Raw genomic sequence first — 19,166 nt, forward strand, 5'->3', positions numbered from 1 at the left:
AAAATAAAATACTAATAGAACTAACATGCATTTAGTAAGATGGCTATTATATATATATATATATATATATATATAAACTATTTTCTCTAGTGTAGTATAAGTGTATAATTATTAATATATATGAATAAATATAATAAAAATGCACAAAGTATAAATAAATGCGAACAGACCTCAAAATAAGATATGAAGGCCATGCCAAAATTAAAAACCACCAAAATGTATAGAGGTTGATTTTAAGAGATGAAAGCGGGTCCATATTCTCAAATGAAAAGATTTCAAATGTAAATACCTGTGATATTTGTTTCCAGGCAAAATCCTCAAGGGATTTTCAAATCTATGACACTAACAATGTCGTTTTCTGCCTAAAATAAACTTAAGTGAAACCTGAAAAAGCCTAAGCCAGAGGAAATAATAAACAAAAATAGGTTGATATAAATACACAAACATGAAATTTGTGTGCCAAAACATATACAATTAAAAGAATAAATGGACACAATGTTGATGCCCGTGGAAAATATTGCTATATATTCCATAAAAGTAGAAATATAGAAATATACTTGGTCAAACAGAGTAAGGAATACACACAACTTTAATCTTGCTACTATAAAAATTTACATTTTAACAAAATATTTTTCAATTTCCTTTTAGGTGGTAACAAATGGTAACAAAATGTTGATCAGGATGCACTGAAAAAGGTATTTTTCATGTAATGCTGTTCAGAAAGTTTTTGGTAAATCTTACGAAGGAAAGGTTTAAATTATATTTATTTTAGTCCTGAAAATAACTCAGTCCCAATTCCCCTGAAATCCACGTTGCAGAAATTTTTCCTAAGGAAATACTCAGTAATTTGCCCAAAAAGATTACATCTAACAGTGTGCAATGCAGCTTTATTGATAATATCAAAATTTGGGAAATATTTTAGATATATATTATGTTAAATGTAAATATTTTAGATATATTTAGATACTTTAGATACTAATCAGAGACTAACTAGTTACTTACACTTCGGGACTTTTTTTCTTTTTTTCTTGCAGACAGTGGACTACTGCATAGCCATTAAAATTTGAATTTGCAAGTCTTTAATTCCATGGAAATGTTTATTTACAATTTAGATGACAAAATCAGCTTCTTTAACAACATGGTATAATAATAACTTTCTAAATATATATATATTTAGAAAAAAATTAGGTTGTCAAAGGTGATTGAAAGTGTCTCAATTGGATAAGGCAATTTATTTAACATTTACTCAATAGACATACTGAATGTGGATTATGCCCATTCATAACACCATTCATAATGAATGATGTAGACAGATCTCAACATTGACTGAGCATATGTTAGTTAAAAGAGATGGAAAACAATAATGTATGTAATTTCAAGAACAGTAAGTAAATTGTTTGAGGTAGTGTGCAGGGTGGTCTATTTTAAGAGGGTAGATAGGAAGTACCTCCATGGGGACAAATTTTGAGATGGCATCTGAACAATAAGAAGGATCTGGGCACATTAGGACTGGTAGGAACATCATCTTGGACAAACAGAACAGCAAATTCAAAGGGACTGAAAGGTTAGAGCTTGCCATATTTGAGGCACAGATACAAGGGCAATTTGGCTGATGTAAAGAGAAAAAAAAAAAAAGTAGAGTACACCAGGAGAAGATCCAGTGGGTACCTTTAGGTGAAGATAGGCACTGTATACACTTTGCAAAGAGAAGGCCTTGAAGAGGAATGGTATATGCTTCATATTTGTAAAAGGATTGCTCTGGCTGATTTAGAAAATGGACTGTAGGAGAAAGAGAGGTAGGGAAACCAGATTGAAAGCTTTTGCCGTTGTCCAGGCCCGAGTTGTTATTAACTTTGTTTAGGGCAGGAATTCTCATGGGAGTGAGAGGGAGCCTATTTTGTCATCCCCATAGGATATCAGGCAAAGTCTGAAGACTCTTTGGTTGTCACACTGGGATGAAGGTGGAGCTGACATCTAGTGGACAGAAACCCAGAATTCTGCCGAGCACACTCAGGCACAAGACAGAGCCTCAGCTCCAGTAAAGGATTATTTGGCCCCAAATTTCAACAGTATTGAGGTTGAGAATTCCTGATTTAGGCCAATAGGTTGGAAATAGTACAAAGTGGACAGACTACTATAATCATGCAAAGAATATATACGAAGCCCCAAACTTTTAATAGCATTTTGAAAGCTTCTCAGACAATTTTACCAGTAAGTATATAAATATCCAGATCTTTAGTGGAAATAATTCTTATGAATTATACTTCATACTGCTTTTAACCAGCAATTAATGTGAAGGAGTTTGGGTTTCTGTTTCATATGGAGAGACAACCAGAAAAATATGCAGTCTTAATTTTTCAATTATCCATGAAGACAGAATTAAAGGAAAAAAACATGACAATCGTAAAATCCATAAAAAGATTTTTATTGGATTAGCTTACTAAAAGTTATTTTAAGAAGAATATTTACTAAAAATATTTTCCAGATGAAAAAAGAAAAATCTACTCACTTGCCATTCAAAGCCGCTACACCAACTGTGCTTCGGGCAATGGACATACTGGCTACAAATGTCCATTGCTGACTCTGGGGGTCCCACCTCTCCACTGTATTCAGATAGCTCCAGCCATCATGGCCTCCCACAGCATAAATAGGGCCTTCAAGAACTGTTACACCTAAAACATGGGGGAAATGAAAACTGAATGAATGTGCTTCACAGTGAGATTTAAAAAATCAGGTTAACAGTACAAATTGTGCTGCAATTCAAAATAGGCTCTAGCTGTTACACAAATGCAATGGGGTAGAAACTATTTACTATTAATTGTATCATTTTATTAAAGTGAAAACAATTAGAACCAAAATAAGTATAATCTAGGTGCTTTATAGAAAAAAATTAATTTGCTTATTTATATCTCTATGAAAAAGCAAATTCTAAAAATCAGAGATGATACACCATGTGCCTCTACTTCTGAAAAACATTTCTATACTGCGGTTTAAAGTAGTTTGTTACTTTAAATGATGCTACATTAAGCAACACAATAGTATCAATTTGAAATTCAGGGTAGGGTTTTCTGTGTTTTGGCTTTTTGGTAACTTCATAATAAAGTTATCTAAAACTTATAAAATATGAAGCATTTCATGTCACAAGCCGAAATCACTAAACACAAGCAATCAAAACAAAGTAATAGTGAGTCATGGATGAAAGGAGAGATAGATAATAGATAGATAGATGATAGATGATAGATAGATGATAGACAGATACTCCTATATACTGCTTTTCCAGTATATTCTTTTCTTCATAGATGAATTTTATTAAATTCTAGCAATTGCTAAATATTTATATATCATGTTAATATTGGCTGAAATGATTTCATTATATAAAGAGCAATTCTGATGAATTTTTTCTTCAAAATTCAAAGCCTGATTGTCAAGGACTCTGAAGAATCCGTGATTTTACCCTACTTGCCAGCTGACAAGTTAGACTGCCATAAATATACACATATTGGTAGAAGACACGGGAGTTGTGTGTCAAAGGGGAAAGGTAATTCATTACTTATAACAACAGTAATAGAGTATCACCTTTTATTGTTTGTCTTTCACTTGTTCTTCAAGCCCTGGTTCCAATAGGGTGACCCAAAGAGGATGACCAACATGACCTTAACTTTGCCTTCAGCTTGACCAAAATTTAGAAAGGATTCTTCTTGCTTTGAGGGCCCTGACCTCATTTTCCTTAGAGCACTTATTTTAGAAAACATGTAATTGCACATTATTTCTCTCTGCACAAGATTTCTCTCTGCACAAGATTTCTAGATGGAAATCTTTTGAAATGCCTCCTACTTGTGTTACAACTCAGGACTTCTTTCTCAAGGACCTGAGAACTATTTCTTTGAAATGTAATCATCAAGAAAGATATTGAGAGCCTATCTTCAGTTGACACCTTGCTTCAAGTTGTAAAACTACTTCTTGTTGTGAAGACAGAAAATTTACCTTACCTTTGGGTACGGCCAATTAGCAAATACACTTTGCCTATAATCCCTTACACCTGCCTGAGCTCTTAAAAACGCTCCTGGCTTTGTTTTGGTGAGGTTGAGTCCAGCCAAAATTCTGGGCTTTCTTCCCTGTTACAATAGTCCCTTGCATGTTAAATTTGTCTAATGAATGTTTTTGCAGTTCAGTTGGAACTTGAACATGCAGTGGATTGTATTACAAGAAAGGAAATGGACTTACCATGAGCACTAAACCTATGTGCTTATTACTACAGAAGGAGACATTATCTTCATGCTTTTAAAGCATGCCTGCCTTTCACTTTGGAGAGAGGAATTATCCTCTCTTCTAAGACTTTCCATTATATTAACATCCTTTTGGGGGGGTCAGTGCCTTGCTCCAAAGTTATGCAGAAATTTGAGAGACACATGGAGAATTTTCTTTCAATAGGAACCTAAAAATAAAACGACCCCTTGTTTGCTCATTCATTCACTCATTCATTTGAAAGTCTGTTGTGTGTTAGAAATTGTTCTTATCACCAAAGACACAGTGCCAAGAACAGAGGTGAACAAGGCCAACAAAGTCCCTGCCCTCGATGAGCTGAGCTCATATTTATTAGGCAATAAATATGTAACTAAAATGGAATAAGTACATGATTCACAGTAAGCAAGCCCTTCACACATATTATACAATTATAATTTAATAAAGAAAAAAGTAACTGATTAGAATATCAAATTACTGTCATACATATCTCCAACTTAGGGATCCTATTTTACACACACTAGTAAGTAGATATGCATATGGAGGACAGGGTTCTGATGCAATGACTGCCAAAACCAAAGGACATAAGCTTTGTATGTTGATCTTTTCTTGGGGCAGCTCAAAGTAAGTGGGATCAGAAAGGATGAATAAATGTTAAGTTTGGGGCAATTTCCAAAGGAGATGAATATATCTTATGGAATTTTACAAGAGCATGTACAATCATTCCCATGTCTCCATAATGATTAAATATACGGAGATAAATGTTAAACATCAATGAAGTTTTTAAGGAGATATCCATCAGAAAGGGCCAGATCATTAGCATGAATCTAATGAATTTACATTTTATTCTAACAGCAAAGGGAAATCACTGAAGTGTTTATCAATGAGGGATTTTATCACCATAATATTTATTTTGATTTTGTTGTAGTAAATGGGTTGGAGTCAGTTTAGGAGGCAGTAGAGAGATGGTTAGGAGGAAATTATAGTTATCCAAAAAGGATAAGATAGCATCTTGCATTAGTAGGTTAAAGAGTAAATAGAGAAAAGTGGAAATATTTGAACTTTATTCTGATACTGGAGGTTTGTTGCTAGAACATGCTAATGGATTGGATCTGGGGTATATGAATATGTTTCAACGATAGGTGAATTGACTGAAAAGTTTGAAAACTACATGTTGAAGATATCATGTCTGAGGGAACTATTAGACATCTAAGTGGAGCATTCAAAAAGGCTGTTTAATATACTTGTCATAAGTTCAAGTTAATGTTGGAGCTATATGTATAAATTTGGACTCCTCAGCAATGACATGGAGTTTGAAGGCATTGAATCAGATAAAGGCAGTTAAGAAAAGAGTAGTAAGAGAGAAGGTAACAGAGACCAAAATCTAGCCATGAGTGGCTTCAAAATCAATTACAACAAAAGAGAACAAAAGAGCCAGAGAAGAAATGGCCAGATAGGTGGAAGGAAAAGCAGAAGCTTTTGGTATCTGAAAACTAAGAGTGGAGAGTATTTCTAGGGGGATGGAGTAATCATACACTTGCATATTTCTGACCAAGTACAAATTTCTATTGGATTTGGAAAGAGGGAGGTTATTGTTCACTTTCAAAATAGGTTCTGGACCATCACATTACAAGTTTTAATACAATCTGATAACTACTTAGTCAAATATATACCCTACAAAAATCATTGATCTGTGACTTGCTTTTTTAACTGTTTGAGATTATTTGACTTTTTGTACATGTTTCAGTCCTATAGTGTAACATATATAAAATGCCACAGATTTATGGACTCTGAATGCCTTATGATGTGATTTGCATAACTTTTGCAGCTGTGATAATTCCTTTGCACAAGGGTCTCATTAAGTAGAGTTAGTAAGTGGACCAGAATGATTTCAAAATTGGAATGATACATTTAATTTTTTCCTTATGTTTACCAAAAATATCTTACAGATGCAGTAATGCAAGGTTAAGAGTGTAAAAATATTTTTCTGTGCTTTGTTCAGTAACTACATTAAACCTGCACTAAAAAAATAATAATTTAATGGAAACATTTTTGTATGTCTCAAGCTTAGTAACTGCATGATTACTTCTGATAAAGAATTTTAAAATGTCTTTCGATGTTTTATGTTACCAAAATGTAGTTTTTCAGAACACATAATTATTTATATATCTTAAACTGTTGGTCTTGCACATATTATCCCCCTTATGATTTCCTCTGTAAAATATTTATTAGAATTTTTTGTATAATTTTCCTTCAAGACTGTTCAATGAAAGAAGCAAACCCTCCCTAAGTTTCAGATAAAGTAGCACAAACTGAAGCTGAGCATTTTCTATATGGGTTACAGAGAATAAATGTATTCACTGGCAATTTAGGCCTTTGAACATGGGAAGTAATCAGTGGGGCATGGTCCATCTGGATAGGTCACTCCCCAAAATATTTCACTTAAAGCAAAATTTACTCCCATTTACATAATGTACCTCAAAATATTTATTTTACTATTTCTATATAAATACAACCAGATAATTTTTTTCCTGAAAAAAATTATTGCTCTTCTCTAACCTTGTTATTATTATCCATTTAAAATATTGCTAAATTTATTCTAAGCTCTAAAATTTTCCAAATTAAAGAGAATATGTTTTAATTAAAAATTGTGACAACACAAAGCCAGTTCTTAATATTGCTCTATTGTTTGCATTTTTGCCATTAATTACATAATTTGAAAAGCATTAGCCTGCAAAAAATGAGATCTTCTTTTGTTTAGGTACAGAACATTTTTTTTTAATGTTTTGTTTTGAAAGAGACAAGCCTGAGTGGGGGAGGGGCAGAAGAGAGGGAGACAAAGAATTCGAAGCAAGCTGCAGGCTCTGTGCTGGCCTGATGCAGGGCTCGAACCCAAGAACCCTGATATTATGACCTGAGCCGAAGTCAGATGCTTAAATGACTGAGCCACCCTGGCACCCCGAGAACACTTATTTTCAAATGAATAACAATACATTTAGTTTCTTTTGACCTAAAAACTATGTCAAATAAATTACTACAACTAATTATTACCTTTTGGAAGTCTCAAAATACATTTAAATTACTAGGGGTTTCAATATGTATATTGCCTGGAATATAGACATGAATTTATTACTAATCTTTTCTAAACTGTTTTCAAAAATAACCATCAAGGATACAGTAGCACCTAGTAAGTACTCATAACTAATGATTAGGGTGATTTAAATCCAGTGTTATCAAATAGTTTTACTTTAGAAGCAATGAATCAATAAATAAGATTCATAAAATTAATACCTCACAGTTGTGCTGTGCAAAGAATTAAACAAAGATAACTTACATAATTGGGAATGGAAAAATATATAAGTAAAATTATATACATTTTATCTACATTACGTTATAACATTTTCCCAATGATATTAAATTTATATGCATGTACATATGTATATATGTGTGCGTATATATGCATGTTTGTATATGTATATATAAATATAGCTTTGTGAGTATCTATATATGCTTATAATATATAATATATTAATATATATAATTATTATGTAAAATACTAATATAGAGAGAGAAACAGAGAGACAGAGTACGAGTGGGAGAGGGGCAGACAGAGAGGGAGACACAGAATCCAGAGCAGGCTCTAGGCTCTGAGCTGTTAGCACAGAGCCCAAAGCAGGGCTTGAACCTTTGAGATCATGACCTGAGCCGAAGTTGGATGCTTAACCAACTGTAACCGACTGCACCACCCAGGTGCCCTAATATATATATAATTTTAAAGTTTATATATTTTTGAGAGAGAGAGAAAGCACATATGTTAGTGGGGGAGGGACAGAGGGAGAGAGAGACAGAGAGAGAGAGACACACACACACAGAGAGAGAGAGAGAGAGAGAGAGAGAGAATCCCAAGCAGGCTCCAAGCTCAGAGCAGGTCTGGACTCAAGACTTAGTCCCACAATCCTAGGATCATGACCTGAACATAAGTCAAGAGTTGGACACTTAACCGACTGAGCCAATCAGTATATATATATATATATATATATATATATATACATATATATATATATACATATATATATAATAATAGGCAGAGCAAAATGTACTGTGTTGCACAGAGATATTTTTTATGCAATCCTACAAAATCATGTTGGCTTAAGATAAATTTTTACTTTTGCTTAATCTTCAAACAGAGGATAAACACACTTTGTATTGGTGTATTGTATCCCATTCTTTCCTTAATTGTGATTGTCATTGTCAATTTTGACTACCCAGTGAAATCACCTGGGAACCTTTGAAAAAATGCTAATGTCTGAATTACAAAGATTCTGATCTAATTGGACTGAGATGATGTCTAAACACAGAGATGCTTCAAAGTTCTCTAGGGTGAGAAATAAATGTTTATTTATTTTGAGAGAAAGAGAGATCGTAAGCAGGGAAGGGGCAGAGAGAGAGGGAGACACAGATCTGAAGCAGTCTCCAGGCTCTGAGCTGTCAGCACAGAGCCTGATGTGGGGTTCAAAGCCATGAACCATGAGATCATGACCTGAGCCAAAGTCGGATGCTTGACTGAGCCACCCAGGCGCCCCTCTAGGGTGAGAACTTTTAACTGAATCCTTAGCTGATTCCTCAGTCAAGATTGAGAATGACTACTGCAGTAGAAAATGATATTAGTAACAGAACCATTAGGCAGAAGGTTTCTGACCAGTAATCTGCTTACCTCACAAGTCACTAACATCTATCATTCATGGTGTGTGTGCGTGTGTAGATGTATGGAATCAAGGTTGTCATTGAAGATTAATAGTCAGCTAACATCCAATTTTACTACTATACAATTTCCCTTTCTTGGATTCATTCATCATCCATCCAGTTTTCCAATAATTATGGTATAACCTCTACCAGTTCATTTCCCCATTAAGTGTACAGTGGGGTGAAGAGGGGCAGGGCATATGCATCAATGAAGTTCACCGATAGGTGAAAATTTAGTACCTGTCCACAGGATGAAAGGAATGTTTTTTCTCCAAAGTGAAAAAGTGTTGACTAAGCTAAAACCTGGAAAATATTAGGATTCCCTTGGGGGTTGAGGAATTCCAGGCAGAAGGAACATTGGTATAAGGGCCTTGGTGGTAGGCAGAAGCAGAGTATGTCTGAGGAGCTGCAAGAGGGCCAGTGTGGCAGTAAACCCTGAGAGTTAAGGGACAAGCAGTATGGCATGCAGTAAGCCTGAAGAGTTAAAGTACCACTCAGTGTGGGGCTTTATATATGAACAAGAATTCTTTTTTTTTTTCTAATCCTAAGAGCAATGTGAAACTGTTGAAAATTTTAAAGCAGAGAAATGACGCAATTGCATTTATTTCTCAAATATTGTCATGCTAGATGTGGTGTGGAGAAATGAGAATTGATGAGTCCATACCAACAGTGTATGTAAGAGATGGTAGTGTCTTCTGTTGATGTGGTAAAAGTTCATATAAAGAAACGTGAAAGACTCAGGAAATGTTTTCAAATGAAGATGTATTTATTGGATCCTTTCCCTAATATCCCTCCTTCATCCATTCCATCAACACGTTCTGTGTATTAAAAAAAAAAAATACATCCTTGCCATGTGATTTGAAATGTTACTTAACCTCTTGTACCTCAGTCTTCTGATTTGTACAATGGAGCTAGTTATGGTGCCTAACCCACAGGGTTGCTTCAAGGATTGAAAGAAATACACTTAGAAAAGCATATGGCACATATTTAACATTGTGCAAGTATTCGGCATGATTAAGACCATGATAGTAATTTATCAAAACCCTAAGTCTTCTCATCAAATTTCAGTCTATTGTATCACTGTAGGGATATGGGAGAGACTTCTGAAGGGGCCAGTTAAAGATTTAATACACTCCACTGTGCCACATTGTCTCCATTTCTGAGGGCTCCATTTATGTTTGCTCCCTGTAGGCAATTTAAAATATTGATCAAAAACCTTTCACAAAAAAAAGACCCTCTCTAAATACTTTACTAAATAAATATATGTTTCCTCAGGATGATTGTGGGTAATACTTAGTCATTGTTTAAAATAGGAATATTGTAGGGGCACCTGGGTGGCTCAGTTGGTTAAGCAACTGACTTTGGCTCAGGTCATGATCTCACGGTTCGTGGGTTTGAGCCCTGCATTGGTCTCCGTGCTGACAGCTCAGAGCCTGGAGCCTGCTTTGGATTCTGTGTCTCCCTCTCTCTCTGCCCCTCCCCCACTTGTGCTCTGTCTCTGTCTCTCTCTCTCTCTCTCTCAAAAATAAATAAAGTGTAAAAAAATAAAAATAAATAAATAAAATAGGAATACTGTATACATCTAAACAAAAATAAATAATCACAATATATTTTGAAGTGCTATTCTTCCAAATGCCAGCTTTCCTTGTAGCTATGCATTGTTGGCTTTTAAGGCAAAAATTACATTGAGGTAACACAGAAAAGTGTTATAGAGGCTGTGGGTTATAATTGGGTGATTAGAGGAGACATCACAGAAGATGAGGCAAGAGAACTGTGGTTTACAGCTTGGCTGTAATTTTCACAAACACAGATGCAAGACATTATAAGTGAAGGAAAACACTTGAGCGTAACACAGAAGTACGAATCAGGCTACAAATAGCTAGAGTGACTACTTACTTTAATCAGTGGTTATGCCAACCATAAAAATGTGCCTGCCTATAATTGACTACTATTTTTCTGTATCTGCCATGGAATTTGCACCAAGGCCACACTTCTTACCAACAACTCTCAGACAGTGACTGTGCACGGTGATGGTGCTAATGCAGGCCCACTCCTTCAGCACAGGGGATCCCTGCAGATTTGCCTCTAGGATTCCCTCTGGAGTTGGCCAAACTGCTTTGGGAACTGGGTTGGAGTCTGACGCTCTTTCTATCCAATCCCAATCCTCTTTCCTCCCCTTTTGCCTTCACAGAAGTTAGGTCAAACACGAAGGTCTGAAATCTGTTTCACTCTCTTGAATCTTTCAAGGCTGTTTCAAACCTCTTGAACAGCGAATCCTGCCTTGGCATCTGCTGTTTAGTGAACCCAAACTAATATTATTGTTAAAAGAAAAAAGGTTGTAAATAAAGTTGAAAAAAATGTGGGGAGGGGAGCAGGTGGGATATAAAAGGCACTTTAAGAAGTACAGATTTTATGTGAGACTCTGAGGAACGTTTTTAAGCAAGAGTGTTGGTATCATTAGAGCTGTTATTCTAATTAGATTCATCTGACCTCAGTCTTTATATCATTCTAGAGAATATGTGGAGAGACAAGTGATAATGCCATTAAAAAAATCCCTTCTCCTGGGGGCGCCTGGGGGGCTCAGTCGGTTAAGCGTCCAACTTCAGCACTCAGCTCAGGCCATGATCTCACAGTTCATGGGTTCTAGCCCCATGGCGGGCTCTGTGCTGACAGCTCAGAGCCTGGAGCCTGCTTCAGATTCTGTGTCTCCCCCTCTCTCTCTGCCCCTCCCCTGCTCATGCTCTGTCTCTCAAAAAAAAACAAAAAACAAAAACCTTTTATCTAGATGAATGTAAAGAAAATGTCAATGTGTAAGTATGCCCATTGGGATAAAACTGGAGAGATGGGATGTGTGCCATTTATTATTCAATATGACATGTAGATCAAGATTCAGTAATTCAGCAAAAATGAATAATTGTTGACATTTTTCACGAAGGAAATTGAGAATTTAAGAGATCCTACTGGCAAAGACATATTAAATTCAGTTGGTTTGATGTTAAAATCTGAGCAATTGTCCTATTCAAATTGTTCTCTACTGCATTACTGCTGGAGTCTACTGAAACACACACTTTCTGTGTATGACAATATCAACTTCTTGAGATTCTAGGCTCACTTTCTTTAATGACATAGAAATACTTGAAAATAAATGTTCTTCGATGAAACCCTTTAGCTGCTCTCCTCTAAGGAACAACAGGATGATTAAAAAATAAATGACACTCAATATAATTTTTAGGACAACCAATTTCTCCCAGAGTTGTAGTAATTGTTCTCAAAGATACATAATTACACACAGTATGTTAGTAATGGACATAAAAACAAATATATGTAATCCAAATTACATAAAATTCCGATACACTTTTTTCCTAATTTGTTTGTAATTCAACAGGGGACAGGGACATTTCCAGGCTTAAGATATGGGCTAAACCTAATACCTGCCTGATTACGTGTTAATACCTAACACATATCTGAAGTTCGAAATATTTTGGCAAATGAATGAATGCACAAATTTGGTGTCCTATGAAAATTTCCATTATTCTCTATTTTCTGAATGTTAATATCTTGCCTTCCCAAATGGATTGTAAACTCTGTATTAACAGAGTCTGTGTTTTATACATTACTCCCCAAGGCCCCTAATATAACACTGCCACTATGCACCAACAGCCTCTCCTACTTTCAGTCTTGTATTCTTCACAGTGCCCCTGAAAAATCATGCTAACACAAACACGGTTAGGCATCTTTTTGCTAATGCACTTGTACAGACTCTGGTGTTGCACAGTGATTCTATAACCTGGCCTCATTCCACCTGCCCATGTTTAATTTCATTGCATTTCCAAATCCCTTAACATTTGACGTATTATCATGACCCATATGTTCCCTGAACTTTAACATTCTATACCTCAGCTAGTCGGACTAAATTCTGTTCTTTTCAGATCTAACGCAAATAGAAAGCTTTCTGTAAATTTTCATTCTTTTAGTAAGATTTTGTCCCATCCTTTACCATCACTGTGCTAAACTTTTTTTATGTGAATCCTCATTCTGAAATGTAACATGTATACTAAATATTTTATAAATAAGTAGTATCCAGATTCCTTATCAAATAACCATTCATTATATGCATTGCCTATTTTATATTCTATTATTATATTTTTAAATATGATGGATGCCAATTAATAAAGATATTGTTTATCTTTTCTATAGTTGTATTGATTTAAAAAGTAATTTAAAAGAACAGCACTGTGGAAGTAGTTAATTTCCTAAAGCATCTAATGAAATTCATTCATTAGGATTATTTTGTCTTACCTTTATGCATAGCCTATTGATTATACTTTATTGATTATATTTCAATAACTGCTAAATTAGATAAAATTGGGGAAATACTCTGCTTTCATGCTAAATGAAAATGAAGCAGGTGGGTAGTGGAAAGATCATACATTTTGAAGATTGTGTTAAGACTATTCATTTATTAACTGTGATTTTGTGAAAATCCCTTAACCTCTTTGATTCTCATTTTGTCAATCTTTAAATTAGGGATATGAGCTCTTCTCCTTGGATTGTTCTAAGGAATGATTTACATTATTATTTTTTTAAATCTCATAATATGTGGCAAATATTTCAGAGCTGGGTTATTATTTTTGTATTTTGTACCTGTGCTTTAAATGTTGAGTCTATTGTCAAAGTAATATTCCTGGTTGAGAATATCAATTTCCAGGGGATTGTAAGTACAATATGAAACTATTAAAAAAAAGTGAAATATTTCACCAATGCTAGTCTAGATATATTTATACATAAGTCAAGCCTTATTTGGAAGTTAATTTCACAGTATGCATTGAAATTAAAGGGAAGTGTTTTGGGACCGTGTTTACTTGAACAAAATTCTCTTCCTCTTTACTTCCAATTCCAAGTTTTTGCTTCTGGGAGGTACACTGGTGATGAGATTTTTAGGCTACTGGGTAGAAGAAGCAAGACTATGAGATTGTTAGGCTTCCACGACATAGCCTGGGTAAGTTTCTCAGAGACACAATAGAATCCAGTAGTAAGAATAATCAAAAAGCAATTCCAGCAAAAAAAAATTGGCATCATAGACATTTTTCCCCAAAGAGAGAGCTGACATTTCAAGTGACTTTGTGGATTTCTTTGGCTTTGGCTTCCCGGGAAGCCAAAAATTATGTAGAACAGACGGCTGCAGTCTTTTGAAGTTGGGACAGTACAGAGAATCTACAGAACATGGAACCTCTGTCTGTCCGGAAACCACAACAGAGGACTGATGGTTTCATTGCTTCTTCATAACAGACTCAATGGAGCATGAGCCCATGGTACCTTTTTTTACCATCTGTCAGAATTCCATCAAATAGGGTACTCCAGTCACCAAAACCTGAGACACAATGAGCTTATGAACAGTAGTTCCTAATCAACTAAAACTGTAAATATATATTTAAAAGATATATTAAATTTATATATATATATATACACATATATATGTGTATATATGTATGTGTATGTATATATATCGTATGTATATATGTATGTACATACATATATACACATATATATATTTGCCTGAGCTCTACTTAGAAGGGTTGTGATAAAATTTGCTAGAGTTGGGGCTCAGCATCCACAATTTAAAAGCTGCCAACGTAATCTGAATGTGTAGCCAGCATTGAGAATTGCTGCCACAAGGAAAAAAGACTCCCAACTGTTCCCAACTGCCAGAAAGGATAAGTAGAATAATCTATAAAGCTACTAATCTAAATAGAATTACAGAGGAACTGCCAAATTGCTTAAAAGAAAGGAAAGTCTAAGGGTATTTATTTGTAACCACAAAAGAAAATTTATGGAGATTTTAAAAAGTGTGTGTTTATGTATTTATTTTAAAAATATATTATTTTCTTTTAAATAGTTATGGAAATATAACTGGACAGAATGATTTATGTTGAGACCCAAATGAGTAGCCTTGAAAAATAAAGAGGAAGAAATAGCTTAACTCATAGAACAAAGATATAAATAAATGGATACATGAAACAAAATAAACTAGAAAAAAAAATCCAGGAGAAAGAATATGTGAATAGTAGCAGTTCCTGGAAATAAAAGGGGACATATAGATGTTATAATTTTACCTTTGGTAGAAGAAAATTTTCCAGAACTGCAGAAAAATATTGATATATAGATTGAAACATCCTTGACTTCTAGGAAAAATAAATAGGAAAAAAAAAAAAAAAAAAAAAAACCCAAAAAACACAAAACAAAAAACCTCACCCTTGGACATATCCTTGTAAAATTCCCAAGCTTCTCAGTATTTTATTTTATTGGAGTTGGGAAGGAATTAGAGGGGTGGTAGAACATTTTATTTAGAAAAAATTGTCTTGCTCAAAAAATTTTAGCTTAAAATATGGGACTCAAATATGTCTGATTAAAAGAGCATTTAATAATAAATTGAGACCTCTAATTAACAAGAGTAAAGAATAAAATAAATAGCATCTTCTATGGAAGATGGAAATATTAGAAGAGTAAGAGGAAACATATTAAGATAAATTAAGAAGAAAACGGAGGAGGAGGTGGAGGAGGGGAAGGAGAGGGAGATGAAGACAAAGAAGAGAAGAAGAAGAGGAAGAAGAGGAAGAAGAAGAAGGAGAAGAAGGAAAGGAGAAGGAGAAGAAGAAGGAGAAGAGGAAGGAGAAGAAGGAAAAGAAGAGGAAGAAGAGGGGAAGGAGGAGGAAAGAAGAAAGTATGTTAGCTTTGATACTAATGGTGAAAAAACTCATTTTTTGAAATAAAAAAAAAGCTTTTTCAGATTGGGCTAACAAAACTTAGTCACATGATATTTCTAATAAGCATGTATATGAAAGGACAAAAGTGGAAAACAAATTGGTTAGCAAAAAAATTAGACAGCAGGCAAATGTAAACAGAAATATAGAATTTGCATTAACATTAATGTTACACAAGGATATAGAGGGGCATTTGATATGGCTATATTTATATACAACATATATAGAATTGATTTCAAAGTTCCCATACAAAAAACCCTGTTTGCACCAAAAGACATAGCTAAATTCATAATGTAAAATCTATTAGAAATGCCAGCAGTGCTAAAAATACAATTATAGTGTGAAATTTAGGTATGCATCTCTTAGCCTTAGAGAAATATTGTAGAAAAATAACAATGTCTGAAGAATTGAACAATCAAATTAATTGACTTGGCTTAATTGATTAGTGTAAAACCATTGCAATATTTAAATGGAAAATATACAACTTCTGGAGATAAGAAATAAAATTTAACATATTTTCAAAATAAAAAGCTAAACAGATTTCACTAGGGAGACACCATTAATAAAAGTAAAATAGTTGAAATTAATGAAAGAAAACAAACCAATTTAGGTAGTATAGATAAGCTTCAATGTTCTTTATTTGAACAGATCACTCAAATATTTTGATTTGTATACCTGCCTGATTTATAAACTAAGATAGTAATAATACCTAGATTAGGAATGAGGAAGACATTATCACAGAAGCATGAGAGACTAAAAGAATAAGAGAATACAGTGGTGCCTGAGTGGCTCAGTTGGTTGAGTCTGACTTCGGCTCAGTTATTCCTGGGTTCCAGCCCCGCATCGGGCTCTGTGCTGACAGCTGAGCCTGAAGCCTGCTTTGGATTCTGTGTCTCCTTCTCTCTCTGCTTCTCTCTCTCTCAAAAATAAATAAACATTAAAAAAATTAAGTTAAAAAAGAAAGAATAAGAGAATACAGTGAGAGACCATGTGTTATATGGACTGAATTGTGTCCCCCTAAAATTCATCTATTGTATTCATAATTCCCAATGGGATGGCATTTGGAAATGAAGACTTTAGGAGGTGATTAGGGTTAGATGGGCTCATGAGGGTGAAGTGCTTATGATGGGATTAGTGACTTTAAAGAAAAGAGGAGAGAACTGCTATCTCTAAATCATGGGAGGCACGGCAAAAAAGCAGCCATCTGTAAACCAGGAGGAGTGTTTTTACCAGAACACAACCATGCAGGGATGCTAATCTTGGACTCCCATTCTCCAAAACTGTGAGAAACAAATTTCTGTTTTTCAAGCTGCGAAATCTGTGGTATTTTGTTTGGGTAGCCTGAGCTGACTGGGATAGTGTGGTAAAATCAAATACTTAAAATTTAAATTAAATATGTAAAGAAAAAGGCAATTCTTTATGTACTGACACTTGTCCACATTAAGTGAGAAAAGAAAAAAGCTGCTAATCATGTACAGTTTAACAGTACTTATGTAAAAGATACAAGTATATATATACACATGATAGGATGAAGGAGTCACAAGGCATTCCCTCTCTCTAAACTCCCAGGACCTTAGGCATTTTGCTGTCCCACTACCAAGTTTACCTTGTTCTCAAAGGGTATTTTATGCTGGGCTTCAGTGCTTTTCTTTGCCACGGACTTGGGATAGAAATTCTTTAGTTCATCTCAACAGATTCCTTTAACTTTCGATTTGGAGGATCTCCATCCTTTTCTTCAATACAAACCTAAACCACTTATGCAAATTGATCCACACCCTTCCCAGGAACAAGCTATCACCAAGTGATGTAATAGTAACAATGTTAGTCTATACTAATTTTTTAAAAAATCAGCCATACAATTTTACCAATTTGGTTATATGCTGTAAATTAACAACTGACAACAGAAAAGTTTGCTTATCTGCTATATATCATTCATATGAAAGGGGCATTCAATATTACTGTAATATTTTCCCCTCACTGTCAGAAAAGAAACAGGAAATAGATGTGCATATGTCTAGTTTAAATTATTGCTACATTTATTAGTGACCAGATTTTTAAGAAGTAATTTTAGAAATGAAAACAAATATGTTATCCATAATTTTTTGTTTGTTTCAGGCTTAACCTAGAGTTATCTGCTTGAGGCAAAAATTATTCTAACTAATGCAAAATCCAGATTCTTTGCTTTAATATATAGATAAGTTTTTTACACTGGTAGGAAAGTGAGGAAAACATGTTATACATGATTTACACACAAATTTTAAACATGTACAAATTAAAACTGTTTTAGCAAACTACCTTACACTCTTTCAAGTAATATTAATCTACACTATATAATCAATATCATCAATTTTTATATTAAAGTTAATTTCACAGATTATTTTTGAGAGAGAGAGAGAGAGAGAGAGACCACATGCAGGTTAATACAGGTTGGTGGGCGAGGAGCTGAGACAGAATCCTAGGCAGGCTCCACACAGCGTGGAATGGGTCACAGGGCTCCATCTCTCCACCTGGGATCATGATCTCAGCTGAAATCAAGAGTCAGATGCTCAACCAAATGAACCACCCAGGTGCCTCTCACAGAATTTTAACAGATTAATCATTTACATGCTAATGATTTTTCAAAAATTTTTAACATTTATTTTTGAGAGAGAGAGAGCACAAGCAGGGGAGGGGCAGAGAGAGACAGAAGCACAGAATCTGAAGCAGGCTCCAGGCTCTGAGCTGTCAGCAGAGCCCGCCCCAGGGATCAAACCCATGAATCTCGAGATCATGACCTGAGCCAAAGTCTATAGCTTAGCCAACTAAGCCATCCAGGCACCCCAACTTCCTAATGATTTTAATAGGATATTCTTTCTATAAAAAATTTTTTTGCAACATGTTCTTTCCTCTTGTTTTCTCCATATTTTAAATCTTACTCGAATCTGACATCATATACTTCAGTAGCCTTCTAACTGAATTTACTACCTGCTTACCTATGTTCTCCAACTGACTTTTGATGCTTCTACGAGATTGAGATTAACCTTCCAGTAGCACTGACTATTCCTGCTGAAAAACTCCAAAGATTTTCCACTATTGAGGAAAAAATTAAAGAGAAAACTTCATCATGTGACATAATAGATTGATCAGTATCTGGCCTTAACCTTTTAAAGTTGTATCTACTGCTAGTATATCCATAAGTTTTTAAATCAGTGAAATGAAGTACTTGGTGTTTAATCTATGTTCCATGTATCCTCTCTTTCATGACATTCCTTATATTGTATCCTATACTGCAAAAGAACTTCCCCTATGATGACATATCAAAATTATACTCACCATTCAAATCTCTACTCAAGTCTCCAAAGAAAGAATTTTTCCTTACCAAGCAACAAAGAACACACCATGGTTTGATAATATTTTTAAATAAAGTTAGTATTTTTTAAG

The 19,166-nt window shown here is 34.6% G+C and overlaps 1 protein-coding gene across 2 annotated transcripts in view; it reads right to left on the minus strand.

Annotated features, from left to right (window-relative positions):
* KLHL1 (kelch like family member 1) overlaps window positions 1–19,166 on the minus strand; it is a 362,590-nt gene that overhangs the window by 39,570 nt on the left and 303,854 nt on the right. For both annotated transcript variants that reach the window (XM_049647049.1, XM_049647048.1), the window contains one exon: window positions 2,510–2,672. In XM_049647049.1, the coding sequence (XP_049503006.1) occupies window positions 2,510–2,672 (163 nt within the window). The remainder of the gene's footprint in view (window positions 1–2,509; window positions 2,673–19,166) is intronic.

This window comes from Panthera uncia (assembly GCF_023721935.1).
Source record: "Panthera uncia isolate 11264 chromosome A1 unlocalized genomic scaffold, Puncia_PCG_1.0 HiC_scaffold_16, whole genome shotgun sequence".
NCBI classification, from domain to species: domain Eukaryota; kingdom Metazoa; phylum Chordata; class Mammalia; order Carnivora; family Felidae; genus Panthera; species Panthera uncia.